This window comes from Halyomorpha halys, unplaced genomic scaffold, assembly GCF_000696795.3.
Source record: "Halyomorpha halys isolate HHAL.00 unplaced genomic scaffold, Hhal_1.1 Scaffold1010.1, whole genome shotgun sequence".
Lineage (NCBI taxonomy): Eukaryota > Metazoa > Arthropoda > Insecta > Hemiptera > Pentatomidae > Halyomorpha > Halyomorpha halys.
This window is the reverse complement of record NW_027110159.1, coordinates 259,605-284,989: the sequence shown is the minus strand read 5'-3', so window position 1 is coordinate 284,989 and position 25,385 is coordinate 259,605. Positions and strand designations below refer to the sequence as shown.

The 25,385-nt window shown below is 28.8% G+C and overlaps 1 protein-coding gene and 1 long non-coding RNA gene across 26 annotated transcripts in view; one reads left to right on the top strand and one right to left on the bottom strand.

Moving 5' to 3' along the window:
* LOC106687778 (uncharacterized) overlaps positions 1-25,385 on the bottom strand; it is a 38,222-nt gene that overhangs the window by 9,283 nt on the left and 3,554 nt on the right. The window contains exons 3-5 of one of the 2 annotated variants that reach the window (XR_010843678.1): positions 8,510-8,600; positions 8,296-8,429; positions 2,946-3,168 (exon numbers count right to left, since the gene is read on the bottom strand). This is a non-coding gene — a long non-coding RNA (uncharacterized lncRNA). Of the gene's footprint in view, positions 1-2,945; positions 3,169-8,295; positions 8,430-8,509; positions 8,601-25,385 lie in introns of those variants that run through there. The other variant, XR_001344220.3, reaches the window with a different exon arrangement.
* The window catches only part of LOC106687773 (bromodomain-containing protein 3), an 88,140-nt gene that overhangs the window by 61,605 nt on the left and 1,150 nt on the right, over positions 1-25,385 (top strand). For 19 of the 24 annotated variants that reach the window (XM_014431839.3, XM_014431841.2, XM_014431831.2 and 16 more), the window contains 8 exons: positions 3,237-3,295; positions 9,674-9,842; positions 11,599-11,751; positions 13,581-13,790; positions 14,582-14,745; positions 16,410-16,451; positions 19,205-19,366; positions 23,735-23,862. In XM_014431839.3, coding sequence (XP_014287325.1) covers positions 3,237-3,295; positions 9,674-9,842; positions 11,599-11,751; positions 13,581-13,790; positions 14,582-14,745; positions 16,410-16,451; positions 19,205-19,366; positions 23,735-23,862 — 1,087 coding nt within the window. The remainder of the gene's footprint in view (positions 1-3,236; positions 3,296-9,673; positions 9,843-11,598; positions 11,752-13,580; positions 13,791-14,581; positions 14,746-16,409; positions 16,452-19,204; positions 19,367-23,734; positions 23,863-25,385) is intronic. The other 5 variants (XM_067048326.1, XM_067048321.1, XM_067048319.1 and 2 more) reach the window with 3 other exon arrangements.

Here is a 25,385-nt window from a genome sequence, read left to right as displayed (position 1 = left end):
AAAATTTAAAAGGGGTAAATGAATTTTTTAATTTTTGGAATGCCTGATTACCTTGACTTTCATTTGTTAATAAAAATTTTTTTACTTGAAACTCAAAAGGAGGAAAGAAAAAATTGTATATGGATGATTCTCGCTTGCAGTATCATACACTGTCCTAAGGGAACTGTCACCTTCTAGAATTAATATCGGAATCGAAGTTTATATCTCTATGAACTATCAAAACTTTAGTACATTTGACATCATTTAATAGTTTGATTAAGAACTTCAGAAAAATTGTGTTTAACGTCGAAACACCAGAGCCTCACCATTTCAGTTGTTTTTTTTTTATATTGTTGAATTTAATGATTTCTCATTTGCTCTAAACATATAAAGATTATCTAGAAATAAAGTGTTTTTTAGTAATTCAGGTTTTAATAATAGTTTTAAAATTGGTATTCATTTATATAATATTGAAAGAATAACAAATAAAATCTTGATTATACAATTAGTAATAGTTCAGTCTAATATTTATTAATTTTTTTATAGGTGTGAATAACCACAAGACAGCGTAGTTTGTATGAATTCCATTTCCTCAATATCATTAATTTTATTGAGGAATTTACATGTATACTTCGGTTGTGTATATTTATAAATATAGAGAGTACATAAATATATATATTTATATAAATAACTATATGAAGAAAATAATTATGTAAGAAAAAATGTATTATAAAATAACCTATAGACATAGAAATATATAGCCATGAGTGCAGAATATGTGATTGGGGTCAGCAAGCGCAGTTATTTATAATGATGAAGGTATGGTAAATTATTGGTAGGTGAAAGACATCTTAAAAATTGGCAACAAAATGATTTTATGACTTAATGGAGAAGTGTGATTCTGTGAAATATGGGACAGATTAAATTTTAGTATAGCTGGAGTGTTGCAGACAATGTGACTGGGGGCTGGATTCAGCTCTCCGTGTTACTAGTCCTTTTTACGTGCTGTCTGCTGCCTCCAACCACATTGTTTGTACTCTGGCTGCTGAACCGTAGAAGCTCGGTTGCACCTGCTCTAGATCTTATCTTTATTTCTTTAGTTAAAATTTTATTTTATATTGTGCCTAATATTTTTCTTAATCAGGTGCTAGAAGTACAAAAGTATAATTATAATTGGTAATCAAATTAAAATTATTTTTTGTGTGACCAAGCTTCTTAAGACAGCTTTTGTAGTAAAAATCCAAATATTTTTTTAATTTCCCATCTTTTATTACTATTTTTAATAAAAATGATAAAACATAAAAAGCACTTAGGTTTTATTATAAAATTGTAATTTTGTTTATTTATGATTTCAATTGAACAATATATTATAAGTAACGAAACTTTTAAAAAGAAAAAAGTTAGTTTCATTTGATCGTTGGTATTGAAATTATATAAAAAAAAAAAAAATTGAATTTATAACTTGATTTAACATATTATTTTTTTTTGTTTTTGTTTGTTGAAAAAGCAAGATTGTCCTATCTTATAAATTTTACATTGGAACTGTAAAATCCTACTATCAATTATTTATTATAAATCTATTTATGATCAAGGATAACATTTTTTTTTTATAATAATAATAAAACCTATCTAAGTACTGAACTGTACAATGATTTTGACTTTTGGAACGTATTAGGTAGTTTGATTATAACTAGGGCTATACTGCATTCAATTAGAATGATCGCCTAGTTGATGTGCAACTTAGTCCCTTAAATTGGACAGTCCGCTTAATTGAGCCTTGGGGGCTTCTTGGCACTAAGCAGATTGTACAATGTTATAATGTTAAATCATTAACATCTAATGTACAGCCTATTTTATTATTTAATTAAGTTTTATCAAGAATTAAAAAAATTATATTAGGTCGATTATTTTTTATGAAATCTAGTTCTTAATCATATTTTTACATAAATTAATATTTAATTTTTTTTTTAAAACATTGGTCTTTTTTTTTTTTTTTAAATTTATATATATATATATATTTTATCATCATTCCTTTGTTTTACCTCAGGAGTGTTCAATGTGTCAGTATTGAAATAACCTGATGTATTATGTTTCTAAATTTTATTAAATTATTTTGACTATTGGGCCTAGTCAAATACTCAGTTTTTAATGTTGTAAAGATTTATTTACTACCCACCCTTTAGGATTTACCAAATTAGTTATTGGTAAATATTCTCACATACTTCTATTTGGAAGGCGACAGTATAAGCACTTTTTGCTTAAATTTACTTTTTACTAGAAAATTTTTCCGTAGTAATTTTTTTTTTTAATATTCCCATTATTGTTTTTGATCTGATGGGTTTATTTATTTTTTAATGAATTAGGTTAACTAATTCTTAGTCATTTCTTAAATGAAGCTTGAAAATAAATAAATTAAATATGTGATAATGTAACATATAATTATTACGCGTCATCCGAACCATTAGGTAATAAAATTTTATGGGTAAATAAAATTTTGCTTTAATTAAGTAAAGTTATTATGGTTTGGTATTTATGTATATTGTTTAATTCATAAAATAATGTATTATGAATTGTATAACTCTTTGCGATTTTACCATTCTCTTAGTTCACCATAGTAGATTAATATTTTAGCTTATTCTTTATTTTTCTTCTTTTTTTAAAATGTTTTATGCAGATGAAATATTATATATTGAAAGAAAAGTTTATGTAACATGGTGTTGTAAATATATTTTATAATATATACTGTAAGTATGAATTAACTGTGGAAAAAGAAGGCGTGGAAGTACATTGTATGTTTGTTGTGTACATTTTGTATGATTGTGAATTAATTCTTGTCAGGAAAATATTTAAGAAAGATTTAGTGTATTTTGATCCTTTTCTTTTTTAATTATTTTATTTAAGTTATATTTAATATTGTTGACCAATAATACAGTTTTTTTTTTAGTTAATAGCCAGAAAAGAAATGTACAAATCTCAATTGTTAGTTCAGTACATTCAAAATAAAACCATTGCTGTATGATATGTATACAGTTATAAATAAAACTTACCCCAAGTTCAACTTGTACAGTTTAAATATTTGGTATTTTCTTTAATTATCCTCTTCTCCATTCCACATGTTCTGCACTTATGAGACATTATTATATTTCTATGTTTTGGAATTATTTTTATTACATTAATGAGAAGACCTACCTATATAGAAGACAACTTTCTTGTAAGTAGTTAATGATAAGGTGTTGACAATAAGTTCTATATTTTAGGGAAAGCTGGACGTCCAGCGAGGAAGAAGAATAAGAAAAATCACCAACTAGCAACAACTGTAAGTACAAGTTCATGTCCCAGTTGAATTCGTTTTCCTTAGAAATTAGTTGAAACTTAAATCAATTTCAATTGTTATTTATAGGGAAAATAATAAATTAAAACAATCTTAAATTCATTCAGTATTAATGACCTCCAAGTAAATCAATTATTACCCTTTGATAATTTTTTTATTTATTTCAAAGTGTTTGTCAACATGTCAGCCTCTTCTTATCTATTCTAAATTCTGATCCTATTGATTCACATCATTATTCAGGCAGACTTTTATAATAATTAAGTTATTTACCAGCAAAACGGCACAGTGCACTTTAAAATGCCTTTGATGAAGTTAAGACAAATGTGGTGCCTCTTATGAAGGAATAATAAACATCTCTCGATAAATAAATTTAAAAAAAGTTATAAATTATTATTGTTCTAAATATGAATACCTAAATAGAAAGGGTAGGTTTGAAAATGGGCTGGAAGAGTCCAATAATTCAAATATTAGGAAATAAATGAAAGAAGTTATTGTAGGAAAATAACTTCTCCAGAGACGTGTTCATCTGTCTGTTTTTTGATCTTGTGCTTGGGAAGACAGTAAGAGATAAGTCCAGAGGACAATGGCAACATCTTCATTAGATCATACAAGGACAATATAGACATAATAAGATGCTCCTTCCAAGCTGTATTTTAACCTTTTTTTGTCTGGAGGTACCTGTGAGAAGACTTGAATTGGAAATCAGCACTGTCAAAACAGATATTTGGTTACAGGAGTGGTACCTTGGCCTGGAGAGGAGGTGTTCTCCAGAGAGTACTAATTCAGCCTTACACTTGAGAAGTTTGTCTATCTCTACTCATTAGTGACTCAAGACAATGCTGCTATACAAAAGTTCTGGTGTAGAATAATAAGATCAGTACTATTTGTCTATGGGCAGGCAATGGAGATCCCTCCAGAAGATCAAAGCTGCATCTCCATAAAATAGTAGTGCATCCATTCTTGCTATATAGCTGCGAGACCTAAACTTGGGAGCGGGAACTCCTGGTCTGAAAGGAGTATGTATCCATCGTGTTTGTTTTGGTCCAAGGTTAACGGAAAAGGAGGTAAACAGTAACTATATGGTACATTAAAGGATCCTGATTTATTCCTTGTGATGAAGATGACAAGGTCGATGTGGCAAGATACTTGTTGATAGAGACAATCCATCAGCAAAAGATGACGATCGTAAACTACGATGGGGCTTTGATATTGCTGCTGATGTGAGGAAGATTTTGAAAGTTCTGGATGATGAAAAGAGACAGTTGGAGGAAGCCACGATTCTACCCAGATTAGAGGACTATGTTAATGAAAATAATAATTGATTTACCTAGAGGTTATAATTCTGGAATAGTTTATAATACTCTTTAGGTTATGAAGAATTGGTTTTTTGGATTGGATATAAATTAAAACATTTTCAAACTTGAAATATTACCAAGTTACCTTAAATGTTTTGTTAGCTTGACATATCAAATAATCCATTGGTAAAAAATTCTGCTTTAACACATGATGCATTTATGAACTACTTATTGGTTAATATAAGATCCATTAGTTTTTTAAAGAAGTAGTTTTGAAGATTTTTCCTGGATAATTTTTTCTTTACTACATGCATTACTTTAATACATAAGAATAAATAACAGAAATTTATTTGTCTGGAGTGAAGGCACATGGAGTATGGTTGATCAGTATTTTTAGCCAGGGCTACTAATGGAAATACCATCATGAAAATAAAATGTCTTATACAATACACATATAAAACATGAAACTTGTAAATTCAATTTTCATGGTAATATATAACATAAAATGTTGTAATATAAAACATAATGTTTTATACAATACACATATAAAACATGAAACTTGTAAATTCAATTTTCATGGTAACATATAACATAAAATGTTGTAATATAAAACATAATGTTTTATACAATACACATATAAAACATGAAACTTGTAAATTCAATTTTTAGCTACTTTTTCCAGTGCTTAATTCGGATTGATTTGTATAATGACCAAGCTGTGTGGAAGACTGTTAAGGTCTTCAATCATTGGAAACATTTCTTCAAATACATTTAAATTTATTTCATAACCAAGGATCAGATTTTTATGCAGTAAAAAAAAATACAGTTACTTAAAAATAATTGTATAAGAAATAATTTTTTTTTTTTAATTTAAATAATTTTTTCCCAAATAACAACTTGTGGGAGTATGAATGGAGAAAGAAATCCATACAAAATATTTTTATTTGTTAGTCAGTATCGCAATTACAAAATCAGTGGTTTGTGAAATTGAAGGACACTGTGGTTGATCGTGCTAAAGTAGCATTAGCTATGCATCAATCAGTCAGAAAGCTACCTCCAGTTCAAGTCCAGGACTAGGAATATTGGTTTTTCTTACAAGAAGGTTCTTCTGTTGCTTGACTTGGCTGACTGGAATAGATTAGTAACCATAGCCTTTAGTACCTACCAGCCCTTGTTCAATTGGGTGTCATTTAACAAAAATAACATACAAAGATTAAGGATTTTATATCAACAGCTTAATTTACATTTTTTGTTTTGTTTTTTTAATGTTAAATAATAGCAATGTTCAGTTACTAAACTAATAGTGTCTAATAATAACTTTTTAAATGAATAAACTAATAGTCAATAATAATGTTCAATTTGAATAACTAAACTTTATTTTTCGAAGTATGTATTAAGTGCAAGTTTGTTTATTTTGAGTTTGACAACCAGATGTCATAGTTGGGCAGTAAGGGTGGGTTATCCTACTATTCTATCAACATATTCTAACGAGAGAGAAAAGGTTCAAATTTATAATGTGAGTGCAAATCTAAAATTTAACCACCCTGAGGTGAGATTCCTTGAATCCAACTATGCTGCTTCTAGATCCATCAGAGTACTAAACTGGTGATTCTACACCAGAGGATACCAAAGTGGGTGTTGTGGCACACATATGTATGCCATAGGTGCCTCTAGGGAATACCACATTTTCAAAATGTTGATTAAAAAAAATTATGAAATAAAAGTATTTAATATACAGTACATTCCAGCATTTACTTTACACTAATTTTTCTTTTCTTCCATATTTACTCGCTTGAAGGATAATTGTTCTGCCATTTTTATATTGTTTTAAGTCAACAAGGGTACTGCAAATTTTTTTTTAGTCCAATAAGGGTGCCATGGCGAACAAAGTTTGGGAACCACTGCTCTACTCTACAGCATATACCATCAAGGAAGTAAACTCTTCATAAACTAATGATTAGAATGAATGATAAAGAAAAATTGACAAAATATGACTAAAAAGGTTTTTTTTACAATATGGACAACTGAGAAGACATTAAGAACTTAATTGGGATAGTTTTGATCACTACTTATAGTAGTCAGTCCATGTATAACTAATTTTAAAATTCTCTTGTTAAATTTATTCCTGATCTTTTAAACATGAAGTCAGATCATGAAATCAATGATAAAGACTCAATTTGATTTTTAAACTAAAGATTAAATCCATGCCATTAAGAGACACATGTAGTACATTAATTCCTATAAAAAAAATAGTTGTCAGAGGTAATATGATTTGTGTTGTGTAGTAGAACTTTTATTTTCAGTTTAGTTAATTTAGTAAATTTTTAAATTATTCAATTTAATGAGTCAGTTAAATTATATAAATCACATTGTCTGAAAACTGGAGTTCTATCATATTCCCCTGACTTGCATATTCCAAAATGAAAACAAGATAAGACTCAAAAGCCAAAACGTTTCTACACACAATGGTTAACAAATGTTAGATATTAGGAGAAAGTATTTAAAGTAAAAGAGGTTATTTTGAAATCAACAGTATTTTTCAAGTTTGTTTTATTATTGCCTACCCCAGTTAATATTTTTTCTCAAGACATTTTTTGTGTGACACATAAACATGAGTGCAAAAAAATTCTTTATTTGGGTTAATGTTTAAGATTTACCACTTTCTCTTCATTTGTCCATAATTGAGAAACTAATGTGGCATTGATTAACTGTATTTTAAGACCATTATTAGTACAAACAATTTAAAAAATGTAGTTTCTTTTTATTTTTTAAAAATTTAATTGCTCATTATAGTCTTTAATTAATTATTTATTATTTAGAATAACTGTAATAAAAGTTTCCATTAACGTTGTAGCTCATAAAGGGTCTTGAGTTCTTTAGTACTTGACATGGAAGTACTGTTTCATAAATTTTACTGTACAAGGAGATGATGTTACCATGCTCAACCATCAAATTTTTCTACCACCAGCTGAAGGGGCAGATACCCTATACAGAGGTTGGTTATGGCCCAAGTGTTTCTCCCAATTCTACAATCTATGAAAATAAATTATCTGAGTCTGGGAGTTGAGTGAAAATCTTTTCCTGCAAACTTGGGCAAAAATTAGGATTATATGTTGCAGCCATCCTTACCAATCAAGCTACCCAGCTCGAATTATATCATCCTACAGAACATAAGATCCTATAAGATGTTATATAAGAACCTGTTAACTTAACATTTCTGGAGAACCGATATTTGCTAGTTTTTTCAATTAATAAATTGACCAAATGAATATTTGTAACAGCACTGATAATAGTATCTATAACAAACCTTGACCTAAATGCTGAACAATTAAAACAGAATGAGTTAACAAATTTGTTTTAAAGAGCTAAATTAATTGCTGATGGACTCTGATATAAATTGATTCTAAAAACAATATATTTAGTTTTTAATTTATTGGAAGTGACATACAATGCTCTGCATTTGTATTTATTTAGGGCACAACATTATAAATATTTATTTGTAAAAATACTCATAAAGCAAAATTGAAGTTCAATAGTTACTCTTTATTTTGTTATTAAGAGAATAATGGTGATTTAAAATATAGAATCTTTGTGTGAAAATAATGATTTACATAATAATGGTGATTAAAACACAGAAAATTCTGTTTTCAAACAATTTTTCTACGTTAAGGAATATTATAAACAACTTACCTCCTTGTTTTGTTGCCAAGCCCATATTGGAAGATCAGTCAGAATAAATATTCCTACTGTATGTATCCTCAGTTTTTTTACTGCTTATAAAATATGAAATTTTTCAATTTCTTTTAAGCTTTGTGCTTAAATATCTGCGATGGGATTGATGTTAAAAATCTGACATTCACAAATGTTAGTGTTTATAGAGGTTACTGATAAATATAATTCTTACTTGTTTATTTGGTTGGCTGAAGTTTGACAACTGTCCAAAAATGGAGAAAACACAAGAATTTTTTTGCCTGCTTCACAGGATATACCTAAGCCTGTAAATAATTAGTTGTCCATTAATATAATTATAATCAAAAACTCTTTCACATTATATATACATGTATAATATATTTTGCCTTTTTATAAAAAAAAAATTGAAACAGCAAAATGCTACCCCTACCCGCTACCCTTTTGCTAACAGGAGATCTACTACTTTATTTTCTGCTGTTTCTTTGGTGATGATAATTTTTGTGCCTAGTTAATCAATAATGCAAATCAAGAGTGTGAAAATTTTCATCATATAAACAGCATAAAATGTAGTTGTAGACCTTTTGTTTTTAAAAGAGTACCCTCTAAAATTAGTTTTCCAATTGCTAAAACAAACACAAACATTTCCACAAACTAAACTCCAAGAAACCAACAATAAGAGACACTACATGTTTCCTTATATATCAACACTTCCAGAGAGGATATCAATGTCCATAAACAAAAATAATTAAGCTATTACATACAAAATCACGGCCACTTAATCTTATCCAAACTTAACACCAATACGAATAACAAAGACTAAACAGGGCTACAATGTAATATAGTGTATGAAATCCTATTTTGGAACTTTCGAACGTCTCAAAGGAAGAGTATATCAACCCAAGTATAGTTGTACCTCTATAACAAGAAACCCGAACAAACTGCTCTCACTTCATATTTGAGACAAACAGGACATATATTTAAATTTAATACTCCTGAAATCATACATTAAGGGAAAAAAAGACTTCAAGTGCAATATACAACAAAATCACCACTAAAGAAAAATCAGGCTATCAACAAAAAATCAGATGTACAAAATTTAAATTAATGTTATTCCAATCTCGTAAATACTTAAGCAAATAAATAAAGAAATAAGGATTATATTGTTTTTTTTACATGAAATAAAATATATAAATTAACCTATATTGTAGTAAATTAACAATAAAAAGAAAACCATCCATTACCTTTAGTACTACTGTGATTATTAGTGTCTACCATTTTAAATTATTATGAACAGTCTTACTTTTTGAGTCAAAACCATTCTCTTTTTGGGAAGTTTTTCTGTATTTATATGTTGACCATAATTTTTTTCTTTCTCTAGGCTGCACCAACTGTCCAACAGAATCAAACTGTACCTAGCTTGACCATGACAACTGCTACTGGCACAATTGTAAATAAGACTGTCGGGGCTCCACAGCCTGTAGTACCATTAGCAAGCACTAATAAGCCTACGGTACCTTCAGTCTCTGCGGTTGCCCAGCCTGAACCTGGTAAGTCTTTTATTTTGTTCTACGTAAATTAAAAGATTTTAATTCAAAAGGAGTATCAGAAGATTTTAGTATATTTTTTAAATAGAAATGGTGGATATTTATCAATACAAATATTAAAATTAGATTCTTAATCAATTGATTTAAAACTCGACAAACCTAATATTTTAGGTTAGAAATATTTTGACTAGAAAATAAAACTTTTTATTTCAGAGTTATGTCGAACATGCTCAACCGATTCTGGTGACCATTAGTTATTGTCATCTTGTAGAAAGAAAAAAAATCACAAAAAGATTTTTTGAAAAACCAAATCCATTTAATTTAAGATTTTTAATGAAAAATTTTGCCATTAGTTAAGGGGGAAAAAATCATTCCTAATAAAAATGTTATGTAAAAATTAATAAAATTAATGATGTATGTAGAAATTGGTCTGGAGTCGAGAAAAAAAGGCTGATGTCAATGAAGAAATGAGCAAACAAATTTTAATTGTGTACCAATATTTCGGCATAACCTTTTAGTTTTCACCAGGCCTACTTCAGGTTTCCTATACTACTCGTCTCAAAATTAATGATCGTTTTATAGCTTTAAAAAAAAAATATGTGTGTTTTCTGAAATGGTTTTGTTTTATATGTACTGCTAAATTGTTAAGTGCATAGCAGACAGAATGTTATTGTGAGAGTGGCAAGTTATCGCAGAGCAATTAATAGTGGCCTAGGTTCCCATTGCCATATCCTTTTGATCTTTCTACCAAAACTCAAATAAAATAATATTATATTTTATGTAAATTGTGTTATTTTTTCTGTAATTGAACACATAATATGTAATGCAGAGATATTTAACAAACTTAACATAGAATTTCTTTTTTAATATTCTGCTTTATGATTTATCGAAGTTCAATAAAAGCATTACAGTTTATTATAATACCATAAACAAACTATTTATTTTCAAATTTGTTATCATCAAGGTAAATTTATTAATACCGAGTTAGGTAATAATTGCTTTGTGTGGGTATGAAGTCTATTTAGAATGTTATGTATTTGCTTTGGCCAAGTCAGTAACATTTGGTTTATTTGTGACAAAATTATGCATGTTGAAAATTTTAAGAAGCATTTTTTGTAGAGGTATTCTTTGTAATTATGGTATTCTACTTTGTAAGTATTAATCTCTTAAATGTTATAGTATCTACAATTGATGAGCAGTTGCTTACCAACATTAAATCATACTTCAGAATAGTTTCTTTGTAAGGAATTAGTAGAATGTTGTTAGAGGATATAAAAAGGGGAGGATATCATAGGTTATGGCTTGTTCCCTATAAAGAGTGACCTACCCATAATCCTCTCTGATGCAAATGCGTTAGGATTCACCATATTTCGGGTATCGGTTGTAGGAATTGTGTGATTTCAATCTCAAATAGTTTTTAACTATTTGATGACTTTTTTAGTTTGAGAATCTTCTTGACAACAGATAGTTTCTCTAAATGCTAAGGAAATATATAGATGACAATACACCTTTGTATACAGTCAAAATAAATTGTATTCATCTCCAAGGGTTGATTTGTTGAGATCAAGTCCAGAAGGTTTATTGGAACGTCACCAATGAATGGCTTTGATTTTTTTTCTAAAGCAGTTTAAAGCCTCTTTTCTCTTAAGAGTATTTTCAGATATAAAGTATTTTCTTAATATATACTTTAAGACAATGAATCATTTAATACTTAATATTAAATGATGTTATGAGACATTGACATTTTTCTGATTACCAGTGAAACCTGTCGTAGCATCTCATAGCCTGCCTCCCCAGCCTGCCAGGCCGACCGCTACAGCAGCCCCTCTGACAACCGCGAAGAGGGCGTCAATCCCTACACCAGCTACAACCTTAGGTATACCGCCTCCTGCTCCGACCATTCTTGAAACAGGTGGTGTATTTAACCGGTTATTACTCATTAATATTTCATTCTGTTACATCAAATGTAGAATCTCTTATTGCGACTTTAAATAAACTAGAATACATAATTTTTGTTTCAGTATATGTTTAAATATTTAAATAAGGGAATAGTATATCTTTATTTTGTGGTCAACAAGAAAAAATAGACATAAAAACAGACATATTGGCTTATTAAAAAACATTCCTCATAGTAGACATGTAGATGTCATCTTTTTGCAGTGGAACTTCCCTCAATAGACACTTCTAACTAACGGACATCCCTCATAAGCAAACAATTTTATTTACCAGACTTTAATTGGACATAGACACAGATTCAGTTTGTTTTACGGAGAAAAATTCTCTCTATAGCAGACAGTAGGGTATAAGAAAGACATAATTCCTGATCCCAACTGATGGTTACTTTTAGTACTATCTATTAAAGTAATTTATTAGGATTTTGTATCACAGAGTGGCGGACTGTTTGTATGTAAACAAATCTTATTACTGTTTCAAAGCTTTGTCTGTGGTTATTTGTGTTAACAATTTTAATTAAGTTTTTATACTTCCTTATAAGCACAGGTACATTACATATACTAATGAAATTTACTGTAAAATTATACTGATACAGTTTATTAAAGTAGTAATAATAATTTTAGCTTTTAAAGAAAAAGTTAGTGAAGAAGATAAAGAAAGCATTTGGGCTATAATTTCTTGTTTTAACGTACATACTTACCAATTAGTGGATATTTGATAAGAGAAAATGTGTGGGATGTTAATCAAGCATTTGGGAACCGAATTCGAAGCATCCAGCAGTTAATAGGAAAAATTTGATGCTCAACATGAAATTGAATATAAAACCTCTAGCGAGTGAGAACGAGCATCAGTAGACGTGGCGTGGTTAGTTATTGATCGAAAAATATATAAAGTTGGTTTGTTTGACAAATATTTGGCACAAGATATTTTTAGCTGCTATAAGAAAGCTTTATTTTTATAAGCTTTAATTTTATTCTTTATTAACAGTTTACTTAGTGCTTAAAATTTAAATATAATTATTTATTTGATATTTTTTGTAAGATAATGTTGTACATAGGTATACATGTATGATTTTCATCAAAAATATGCCTAAGACTTTTGTCCATTAGAAACAAAACTTCTTAAGTTTTAGCATTTGTAGGAAATAGAATTTGATTGAGGGAAATATCTCTTAATTCAATAAAATATAACTTTTATTCTTTTTCATTCAATAAGTATTTTATACTCTTTTATTTATTGAGAAGAGAAACAGTTGTTTTACATAATTTGTTGCATTTTCCAAGTTCGACTCTTTTTTTTATTCCTTTTGTGCTTTTTTTTATTTTGAATTTCAGTCAGGTTCATATTTGTAAAAAAAAATTTCATAAATGGACACTTCTAGTTAGTAGACAAACTATCATTCCACATTCCCAGTCATTTAAGAAAAGTTTTACTGTATTAGATTTGTTTTTTTGGTTGTTTTGAATATTAAATGTATTACAAATCTTTTGTTTTATAATTTGTTGTTATTATGGCATTGTATTTTATTATTTATATACTACACATATTTTGAGGATCAAGATGGTCTTGATTGCAGTCAAAAAAAGATACTCAGATAGTATCTGTCCATAATCTGTTGTTATTATGGTATTGTATTTTATTATTTGTATAATACACATATTTTGAGGATCAAGATGGTCTCGATTGTAGTAAAAAAAAAAAAAGATAATCAAAAAGGTTAAAACTATTAATATTCCAATATGTATGTCTTGCTTTAAAATTTCATTAATATTCAATATATTTTAACAGGTCCTGTTGAGATCAAACAAGAATTGGATGTCCCTGTTTCATTAGCCCCCGTGCCAGACCATCTGGATTTCAAAAACCTTTTGGAAGTTAAGCCTGAGCTGAATGATATAACGGGGATAACAGGGATGCCTTCTGTATTTGATCCTTTGCCCGACTCACCTCCCATCATAAAAGAAGAAAAACATCCCATACTCCCTCATCACACTGATGGTAAGTATTTATAATGCATTATTAAATATGAGTTTTAGAAAGATTAAGAATTTTAGAACGCCTAAGTATGTTTGTATAAATTGCAAATAGTTTTCTAAAATAAATACTGATTAAAATGATTTTTTTTTTTTTTATGGATGATTGTTATACAATTATTTGAACAATTTGAGGAAACAAGTATTTAAATAGCTACATCATTCAACCTAATTTTGAAAAACTCTCCTCAGAGTTTTACAAAGTTCTAGAGAAAATATAAATAATGCAGTTAAAATAAATTTTAATATTGTAACCCAAAAACTATAGTATTATTAAAAAAAATTTTTGAAAATAATTCCACTATTTGGAAATTTATCTTATTTTAATATTTACTTGCACATTTTCAACATGGATCTTTTCTATTTCCTTTTTAAAAATTGTGCTACATTAAAGAGGAGCTATAGGTCCAAGGTTGTTATTATTTCATTACAAGCTTGGGAGTTGAGATTCCAACTGTTGGTTTTTTTTTTAAGCATAATTAATCTGAAATTTTTTTGTAAAGTTTTTAAACATTAGTTGGTCTTGATTCAACTAAATAAATTATGTGTTCAGTAATAATAATCTTACTTGACGATAAACAGTCACCCTCCTGGAGTTAATAAAAGATTGGATTAGTTTGTTTTTTCAACTTGAACAGTGTGATTAATGATAATCAGTATGTCATCTAATTAATGATAATAATTACATTATATTAAGAGTTGATTATTTGATCATTGTGCCCAATATTAAAAACTAAATAACTATACTTGTTACAGGGCACATGAACAACTCTCTTCCTCCTGTGAGTAATGTACCTGGCCCACCAATTCTACCAAGCGCCACACTTCCGACAACACCGCACATCTTGGATATGAACAAAAATTCTCAACCTCCACAGCTTCCTCAAACACCTGTTTTACAACACTCCTTCAAGCCCAAGGTACTGTACCATATTACTTTTTGTGGAATGAAAAAAAAATTTGATTAAATATTTTTGGTTTGTTAATTGTTATTTTTATTTTTTTTATTGGCTAGATTGCTGTTAAAGAAATTTTATCCTTAATAAGATGTTCATTTTAACCTAATGAGGCAATCTTTTTTGTATACAGATCGAAGCTACCTTTTAAATATAGTTAAATTACTGAAATTTTTCAGAGATTTATGTTACTCCTTTCTTTCTTTTTTATTCTTCCTCCGTTCACTTTTTTATGTGGAGGAGCCACAAGCCAGTCTAAGAACATCATTATCTTGCTTCTTCCATCTTGCAGACATGCACTCTGCTGATCCTTTTTGGGATCTCAACCACCTTGACTTTTATTAACAGTGTGCATCTTCTATTAGAAGGCCTAAAATACATTATTTTTTAATATAATATAATCCCCTCTTGTTATACCAACTGGTCTGGAGAGCTATTTCTTTTATTTTTTTTAGCTGGTATGATTCTGCTTATGGCTCTGCCTGCTATAATCTAACTCACTCTTCTATTAATGAATGTAAAGAGAAATAATCCTTTGAATTTGGCAATTTTAATTCATGGAGCTATTAAGCTTCCAAGGACTTTCTTAGCCTAAAAGCCTTCCCAGGAACAGAATCAAAAGTTGATTTTAGGTTCAGGAATGCTAGGTTTGTAAATCTGTAGATTTTTTCTCCAGAACTTATTCAGTCTTTCTGAGAACAAGTTGGGGATTGGGATGGTTGTAATGTTGGTCATCAATATTTTGTTTGTAAAACTTGCCTAGAGGAGCTGTGAGCTGTTAATTATGATCATTTAGTACACTTCTGTCTTTCTCATTGCCTGTCAATCTCTGGAGACTGATTTCATTCTGAACAAAAATAATCTGGTATAACCTACTAGCTGCAGCTAACTAGAAAGTATTGATAGAAATGACCAGTAATTTTTCATTATCTTTCCCTTATGGTATTTCTGTTTGTAAAAAGGGGAGGGGAGAGAGAGGTAGAGCCTCTAATGCTCTTAGTACTGCCTGTTTGTATTTGTACAATTTACTTTAAACAACATGATTGATAGTTTTTATTGCCTTAAATTAATGGCTTCAGTAGTTCATTAATGGCTTAGATGCTAGTTAAGTAAAGTTTTAAAGTAGTGAAATTTTGTTTATTGTAGTTGTTAAAATGTACACTCCTCTTGAAATAGGTTATATTCATCATTGCATTTCCTTTTGATTAAAACAACATATTAAAAAATATTTTTAATTAAATTGCTGTAATATCTACTTTTTATGGTAATGGATTTAACTTATTACAATTAGTGGCTTCTGAAACATTTCGTGTTTTGTACCAGCTCACGTTCTTATCCTTTGGGCAAATGTGTGACAGAAGTTGACTATTATTTTGTTTTTTATTGGAATCATTTTTAGTTTGCGCTATTAGTTATTTTTTATTTGTATTGTAATTTGTGGATTTTACTATTGGTGATAACTATATGAAATGATTGATATTATAGTTTTAAAGAATTTAATGTGAGAAGTTAGTTGAAAGCTGCATGTTCATTTATTATTATTACAATCTTTACAAGTTTAAATTTATTTCTCTTGGCTTAAAGAAACTCCCTTTTTTTAATAAATTTGTATGCTTTTTTGTTTTTAGAATTTTGGCTTCAACATTGATGGCTGCTTAAGGATTTCAAAGGTTTTCATAGTTTTTCACCCTTTTTTTCTTCTTTGTTTAATTTTTCTGTTTTCTTTTTAAAAGCACGCAGTATATCTCTTTTTAACTTGAGTGTTTGTATTAGGTTATGGAAACAGGGATTAAATTTATGTCTATTAGAAAACTAGATGTTCTTTTTATTGCCTGATTTTTGTTGAAATTCTCAAATATTTATGAAGTTTTGGTTTATTTGTAACATTTTTTAAGTAAATAAATTCTTATCTGTTTTTTTTATTTGTTCTTTATTTGTATATAGTTAGTTACACATTCATAAAAATTTTTTTTTCATAAAGTTTGTAAGCTCATCAAATTTAATCATCAATTTTTTTTACTTTCTTCTCTCAACCGTTATTTTAATTTTAATTAGCACTAATTTGAGTGTTATAACTTCTGTGCATTTGTTGTATCAATTCTAGTAACTGCTAGATCCTTGAAAAAAAATTAATAAGCAAGATTAACATTTTGAATCCATCATATTCATCTTTGCAGTATTCATTTTGATATAGTTTACATTATGAAGCAGATTTTAGTGTTTTTTGTATTTATAGTGTTATTGAGTTCATCTGTCTTTTTTAATAAGTACTAACTTTTTTTCGTTTATGTGATACATTTGGTGTTAAGGTGTGCTTGGCATACAAATGTTAATTTTTGAAGAATTCGAAATTATCACCATTCTTTGTCGGGATTGGACTATTGTTTTCTAAAATGATTTCAACTCCAATCACTTATTAAAAGTTTATTTTTGCATTTACTATCTACATCTAACCTATACTAACATATTACAGTCGTTCTTCAGTTACTAATTGTTTATTTATCAATGTTGGCAAGTCATTTTATTTTGAAAATGTGTTGTTTTTGGTTGAGTAGTTTTTTGTTTGTTTTTTGTAGTATTAAACTTTTTTTTTATATTTTTCGGTTGGTTACTTCTGCTCGTAATTCCTTTTACTTAAGGTTCTAATTATTTAATAACTTTAGAAAAATGGTTATTTTAATTTTTTCCTATTTCATTCTTGAGTATTTTGTGCATTATTTTATTTTACAGTTTATTTTTTATTGTTAAATTTATTTATTGTTATTTACAACTATAAAAATATATGCAACAAGTAAATTTGCTGTTAGTGATAAAATGACATGATACAAACATGTGGAGAATCTACCCATTGATAGAACTTCAATTTTACAGTGTATTAAAAATATAATTTGAATAAAGTCACTAGAGGCATCTATGAAATACACATTGATTACTAAAATATGTGTTCCAAGAGATCATATGCTAGCAAAGTTTACTAATTAAATTTAATTAATATATATTATTACAGAAAAATAATTGAAAATGGCTCTGGTTCATTACAAGAAAATGAGAATTTATGCTCCTCGACCAATAATAAAAGCTAATGAATTCATTCATTTGTAATTTCCTTTTTGCTCATCTGAAAAGTTTTCCTAAGCAGACTCGTCACATACAAAAATAAAATTTTATGAATCATCACAATCAAAATAAAACAGTATAAATTAAGACCAGGAAGCGCATCGCTTTACTTACATAAAATTTGAAGTGCTGAATGCATATGAGTGAACGGTCAGTTATTATATATGTAAAAATGTATGTGTATCGAACAGCATTTTGCAACTGCAGAACGGATTGTCTCTTGCCTGTTTGTTGATGCCAATGAATCCTACGAATGCCAGATGATGAACTATTCATAATGAATTACCTCGCCCTTAGTAAGGCTGCTAGATTCTATAGACTCCACTTCAATTTGGTAACAAAATTACAGAATATTCTAGAGATTTGAGATGTGGAAAGTTTGTAGAGAAACACTCCATACTATCAAAATAACATTTAAATGGTGGTTCTGAATGACTCATTCAGCACAGACTACCTCTATACCAGTGGTACTCAACCTTTTTCATAGGAGCCACAAACACATGCTGGTCATGGTGTCGCGGGCTGCAAAAAATGAAATAAAAAAACAATTAGGTCATGATTTCTTAGGTTTTCGCAATTGTTTCAAATTGAATCAAACAACTATGAACGGATTCATCTTGTATATTTTTGTCATTTCCAGACGTTTAAAACATGTTGCAGTGTCCATGGCCACAAGCAGTTGTTTAATTCAAATTATTTATTAGTAAAAAAACAAATACTCTCTACCTTGCTACTATTTAACTTAACAATACTCAAACATGAAAACACCTTATAGCTAAAACCTTGCCATTATAAAACTAGTAGAACACCAATATATATATCAAGAATGTTTAAAAAAAAAAAAAAATACAAATTTGTAATCAGAAGATAGCTACTCATTATGCATAACAAGAAATGATATGATCCATACCCTAAACTATTTTACAGCCCTGCCTTCAATCATTTGAGAAAGAATACATAGGCAGCTGAGAATGTTCTCCATACTGTATGGAAAGCAATTTTAAAGATAGAAAATAACTCTACTAGGAAAGAACTATGTCATATCTTCTATTGTCTGATATTAAGACAATTATTACTTAGCTAAATAAATTACAAATATATTTCTTTGAAAAGTTAAAAACAAAGCAAAGTAAGCAAATTTTGTGAAAGTAACTTTTAAAAATAAAGAGAATAGAAGTTTAAAAAAGAAAACAAATAAATGGAAACAAATGAAATAGAGGTTGTAATGTACAGCAATTAGTGTACTAGTTAAATTTGTTGAAAATCTCTTTTTTAGTTTTTTATTTTAATTTTTATTAATTTTCAGGCTGTAGAACAAAACTTGAAAAATGCCAGCTCATGGTCTTCACTTGCCCAATCACCAACCCCAGCTCTCACCCCAACTCCACCTACTGCAGCAGCCCTTAAGTCATCGATGGCTGACAGTTTTCAAGCGTTCAAGAAACAAGCTAAAGAAAATGCCAAGAAGGTAAGAGAACTCAATCCATCTTAACATTTTTTCTGGTCCTTTTAAATCCCTATTTGGGTTTTATGACTTCTTGAAAGTTATAGTTATTTAGGTAAAAAAATAAGTTAATTGCTAGGTTTTGTAATTTAAATTAACAGATATTTTTTCCGCCCTTCTCCCCCACAGTAACCCTGTGAAAGAGCAGTTGAGTTTACATACGAGCTCCTTCCTCTCAAGAGCATATGACCTTGTTAGCTTATATACATTTTCATAACATATTTAGATATACATAATTATAGAAAAAGTTAAGGAAATATGAAGTAAATACATGTAAGTAGATAAATATAAGTGAAGAAAAAAATAATAATAAATATAAAAATAAAGTGAATATAAATTAACAATGATTATGAAGTAAAATAGAACAATAAACCAAAAATGAAAATAAATTACCATCGAGAAATAAAAGTAACAATCAATGGGCCAAAACTAATGTGAATTTTTGTAGCCATAGATGTAAGTTCTTCTTTGTACTTTTTATACAAAATGTGTTAATGCAGAGGCCAGGACAGAACATCAATGGGTGTACTGTTATTAGCTTGGCTCTGTCAACTACTGCACTGCCTATCTGATAGCATTCACATATGTCACTAGTAGAAAGTCTAAATCTTTTCAAGTAGTGTCCACTAGCTCTATGTTCTAGTTATATTTTTTCTGCCTGGCTCTTTTACCAGTTGGAATTGTTTTATAACATTCTGGTCTTGTGAAAGTATGACAAATGAACACCCTATTTTCGTTTCCATTTTGCTTCCGTTCATTTAATTTTCATGTCTTCTGTGTTATCAGTATTGATATTTCTTTTTCTATTTTACTTGATTTCAAAGTTTCAAATCCATGGTTATAATTTTTTTCTACAAATTAATTAATTTGTTGCCAGTTTTATATTATATTAGCAGTAGTCCTGAAATTACACATGTAGCAACCAGAAAAAGAGTTTTATAAGCTTTACAAATTTTCATGACAATCAACCTTTAGACTCTCTCTTCACTAAATTTGTTCATGTTAATGACCTTTCCCCCAGACCAGTATGGTAAAAAGTAATTTTGGAAGTGCCACTTCATATATTATTTTTGAAATTGTAGAGTTAAAACCCAAAGATACTTTTGCTGAGTTACTTAATAAGTTTCTTTGTTTTGTAGTTTTTGCTTCTAATCAGTCTGTGTAGCAGTTCCTATTTTTTTTCTTATTTATTATTTATTTTATTTTTTTTTATTTTTCTGTCTTAGAAAAATCCTAAAAATTTGTGTGCCAGTATTTTGTTGTAATATTTTGTTTATTTTAATTTATAGTTGTGGAGTGTTCCTTTTATGAGGACAGACTTATAGTTGCATTTTCCAGGAAGAAATTTCAATTCATTATTTACGGACCAAGATTCTAATTTAGAGACCATGTTATCTGTCATGGTTTTTTGTTCTGTGTTTGCTCGATCCAATTATTAATAAATCGTCTGCATATGCTATAATTTCTAAACGATTTAGGTGTTTGATCTCAAAAATTGTGTTGGATAGCACATTCCATAATGTAGGTGACAGAGATGAGCCTTGAATAATATCTATTTATATTTTTTTTTAATCGATGTAATTATTTGAATTTATATAAATTTCCTTATCTTTGAAGTAGCTTATATTAAAGAATAGAGTATTTTGGCCCTTTATATTGCTTCAGATTTTGAAAAATTATTCGCCACCAGCTGCTATTACATATACCCCTTTTATGTCCTATGCTTAAAATCAAACCTTTTAATTTAAAATTTAAATTAATTTGTATGAAATTAACAACTTTATATTAGGCATCTACCATTTCTTTCTCTGGACAATAACGAATAGGTTTTCATTTAGAAATTTATTACTTATTAAGTAATACTAATCATTTTAATGAATTGTCCAAAGCCCATTTGTTTGTTTGTTTGCACGATTCAGTCAGTTCTCTGTTCCACCAATAAATGTTCTTTCTTGGTTTAACATTTGAAACAAGTTTCTTTATTGTTTTGAAAATCATATTGTATGTTTTTATAATTGTTCTGTTTAGAATTTTCCTGAAGGATTCTGAATTTAATTTAAATAATAAATCAATAATTTTCTTTTCTAAGTCTGCAAGGATTAGATTCTTTTCTTAAATTTTAAATTGGTCATTTAGATTTTCCATAAATTTCGACCAATCTGCTGTTTTAGTAATATACTTATAGCTAGGAGTACAGATGCAATGGTTGAATTTATAAAATGTAAGTCATACTTCTATATTCTGTGATCCGAAAAATTTGAATCATCGTTAATTTTCCAGTTTTTTATTAATTTAGATTCTATCTCATTACAAATAGTTAAGTCTATATTACTTTTCCATCTTTCTCCATTAAATGTGGTTAAAGTAAATGGTTGACTAAGAAGAATTAAATTTTCCTCTATTATTAAATCTTCTAATTTCCTTCCCCCTCATATTGGTTTTTACACCAAACAAGAAAACTGTTAGTCATCTTTATTTTCAGAATGCTCATTTCAGTATCTGATTTGATGTCAAGGTAACCGCTAATGAGTATAGACTTTTTTCTGTTGTGAGTATAACCTCTATCACACACATGTTGTTATCTGTAAATTTGAAAGTAAGGTCATATCAATATTGACGTTTTTTATTATGGCTTCTTTTGGATCCACTGCATAAAATAATCGATTTCCTGTTCCTTAAGTTTATTTCTGGGAGTAAGGAAATGTCTATGTGGTTATTTTAAAATTGTTCAAGTAGTCTTTATTAGTTCAAGTATTGCTGTGATGTCTATTTAGTTATACATCATTTTTATTAATTATTTAGTTATATACGAGAAGCCATCTGGTATCTGGTAGGGCTACTGAAATGGATCACGCTGTGATGGAGCTTACAGCAATACCTGCACTTTCTCACTCTTAAGTATTCTTCACTCCAGTGTTTCCCATTTCTGAAGGCCAGTTTATTTTGCTGTAAGGTCTTCCAGGAACTCCTATCCGTTTCAATCACTGTCTATGGTTGTTGTCTCTATGTTGTAAAATAATTACTGATTCTATCTTACTATGATCTTGTTGTATTTGTTAATTTTATTAGACTAGGTAATCAACAAGGTTATCTTTGTTTACAATCTTATCTCTGTCTTTTTTGTTTTCAAAATCTTGTTCCTCTTTTAGCTTCTATATTTTAGTCTCTTTTTCTTGCTCTGTATAAATAATGAATTATTCTGTATTTTGTATTTTTTTTTCAGCCTATTTATACCTATTTTCATACTAACTGGATTTATTATTTGTTTAAAATTCTGTTTGATTTATTTTGAAGATTTGTTCATTTTGCTTTTGGGAATAATATTGTAAGTCTGATAGATTTTTTAGGGCACAAATTTTTAGTGGTTTCTGAATATGTTGCTTTTAGCAGGTTAGGTGATTTGGACCAGTGGATATTTAGTACAGATTAACTAATTGACTGGTTACTCATATATTTAGTACAGATTAACATATATTTAGTACAGATTAACTAATTGACTGGTTACTCATATATTTAGTACAGATTAACCAATTGACTGGTTACTCATATATTTAGTACAGATTAACTAATTGACTGGTTACTCATACATTTAGTACAGATTAACTAATTGACTGGTTACTCATATATTCCTTTATTTCTTCAATCGCTGAGCATAGATTATGGTCTTCTCGTAATGTTCGAAATTCATCCATTTCATGTAGATTCATTAAAACATTTTTCAGCATAAACCTTTCACTCGACATCTTATCATATGTTTTCCTATGACTAACACATAAATAACCAATAGCTATTTTCGTTATTTTCAAAAATAAGAAGAAAATGGTAGCACCACTTGTAAAGGGTTCAGTAGTTTCTTGAACTTTTTTTTTTTTTTATGATTTTTGTTTTCTCTGATTCATTGTCCCAGCATCAAGCAATGCTAGAAAAAAAAAACAACTTTTTTTCCCTTACAAATCCATTATCGAATGAACTTCTGGACTACTAGGAAGTAGGCATTAGTCAGTGCCCTGAGGTCTAAACCTAAAGTATTTGTTTAAACTCCTGGTTACCTTGTGTACACCCAAACCTCTGGAGAGGAAGTTTTTCATCGGAGATCTTTATCCATAAACTAACTTTTGATAGTTTACAGACATGTCTGCAGATAGTCCTTTTGCTCCCTCTTCTGTTAGTGTAGTAATACTATTTCTAGGGAGCATTCATCTTAGACCTATCATTCCTTTGTCTTTTTTGTAAATTGTTAAGTGTTTTTAATAATAATTTTCTTGAAGGTGAAGCATAAGATAAAAAAAAAAAAAAGAAAGAAGCTTTGATCCTTATTTTTTATTTTTATAGCAACGTGCCCTAATAGAGCAACAAGAGATGAGGCGGCATCAAAAAGAACAGGCTGAGAGGGAAAGGCTACGAGTTGAAACTGAGAAGAGGAGAGAAAGGGAAGAAGAAGAAGCTTTAGAAAAGGCCAGGTAAATATATTATAACTGTCAATATTTTATTGTGTTTAATTATTAGTAATATGACACTTAGAATAAAATATTTGCAGTCAACATTAAATTTCATTTCTTTATCAATCCTAATACAGTGTAACCTGTATATCTGGGATCTTAAGGGACCTAGGATTTTTTATCACTAAAAGAGGCTTTTCATTGACCCAGTGTTCCAAATCAGAAGGCTTTCTTATTTATATAGAGCTCCACTTAGAGAGATTGAAATATACCATTTCTCATTTATAGAGGCAAAAATGTTATTTAAAAAATGCATAGTTTATGTTTTTATATATATGTACTTTCATTTTTGAAAATAATAAACAGTAATGGCTTTAAAAAAGTCAGTAACATTGGTTTTGTATTCGAGTGCTACTAGCTTTTAAGGTGTCTCGATGGTATAAATTTGATAAAATATATCATGATTATCAATATTTGACACCTCAAAATATTTATGTAAGGTTTATAAAGCTTTTACTGTGCCATGCTTTGACACTCTTTCTAAAGTCTCTCCTCTTCTTCTATTTCCAAATAATTTGTTTAAACACCTTGTCCCATTAATAGAGGTAAACATCAAAGAAATTAAATCTCAATTACAAAGGTTTAAAAATTCTCGGTAACAGAGGTATTTGAATGCAATAGTGTCAGGACCTCATTCATTTTAATTATCAGTATTAGAGGTTTCTCACATATCCAGGGTCAATTTAACCAGGTTACACTGTTAATAAAAATCCGAGTGTAAATAGTGTAATAAAAATCACACTAGTCACATCAATCAAGCCAAATCATTTATGACTTATTCTCAGAAACCCTTAAAAAAATCCTATTTCAAGGAAGGAATGATACAGAACGATGAAGTTGGTACTGAAGTATTATTTTGTTATTCTACCTTTTCTTCAATTTCTGAAATCTTCTGTATACATGAAATATTTTCAAAGTATTTCTAGTTCTAATCTAAAGTTATTGCAGTAGAACCCTTGATGACTGGTCACCATCTGCACAGATTTAGTTCTAAATTTAGTATGTAACCAGCTTTTTTTTTTCTTTCTCCCCCCCCCCCCATAAAACCTTGTACATGACTGGTAAAAACCTGAATTCTAAATATTAAAATCGGGCTTAAACATAGCTCTTCCATTCTAATTCTATCTAAAAAATAAATTATGTGACGGCACAAATGTAAAGGTTGCATGTGACAACAGTTTGGTGTCACTGGACATGAAAGTGTTTGGTGTAGGTCTTTTACAAAAAGAAATATTAACAGAAATGATGTAAAATTTAATAAAACCGTTTTTTGACATACAAAATATCCATGTATAGATTCATTATGCATTTACAAATATAGAAGAGTGCTAAGTAATTAATGTAAAAATAAGGTTTTCCAATGTTTATATAAAATTTTAAAATGTATAATACCTATATAAACAAAACAATATTTATTTATTTTATGCCGACGTTTCGACCTGAGTTTCAGGTCTTCATCAGGGATAGTGGCGTGTAAAGGGGAC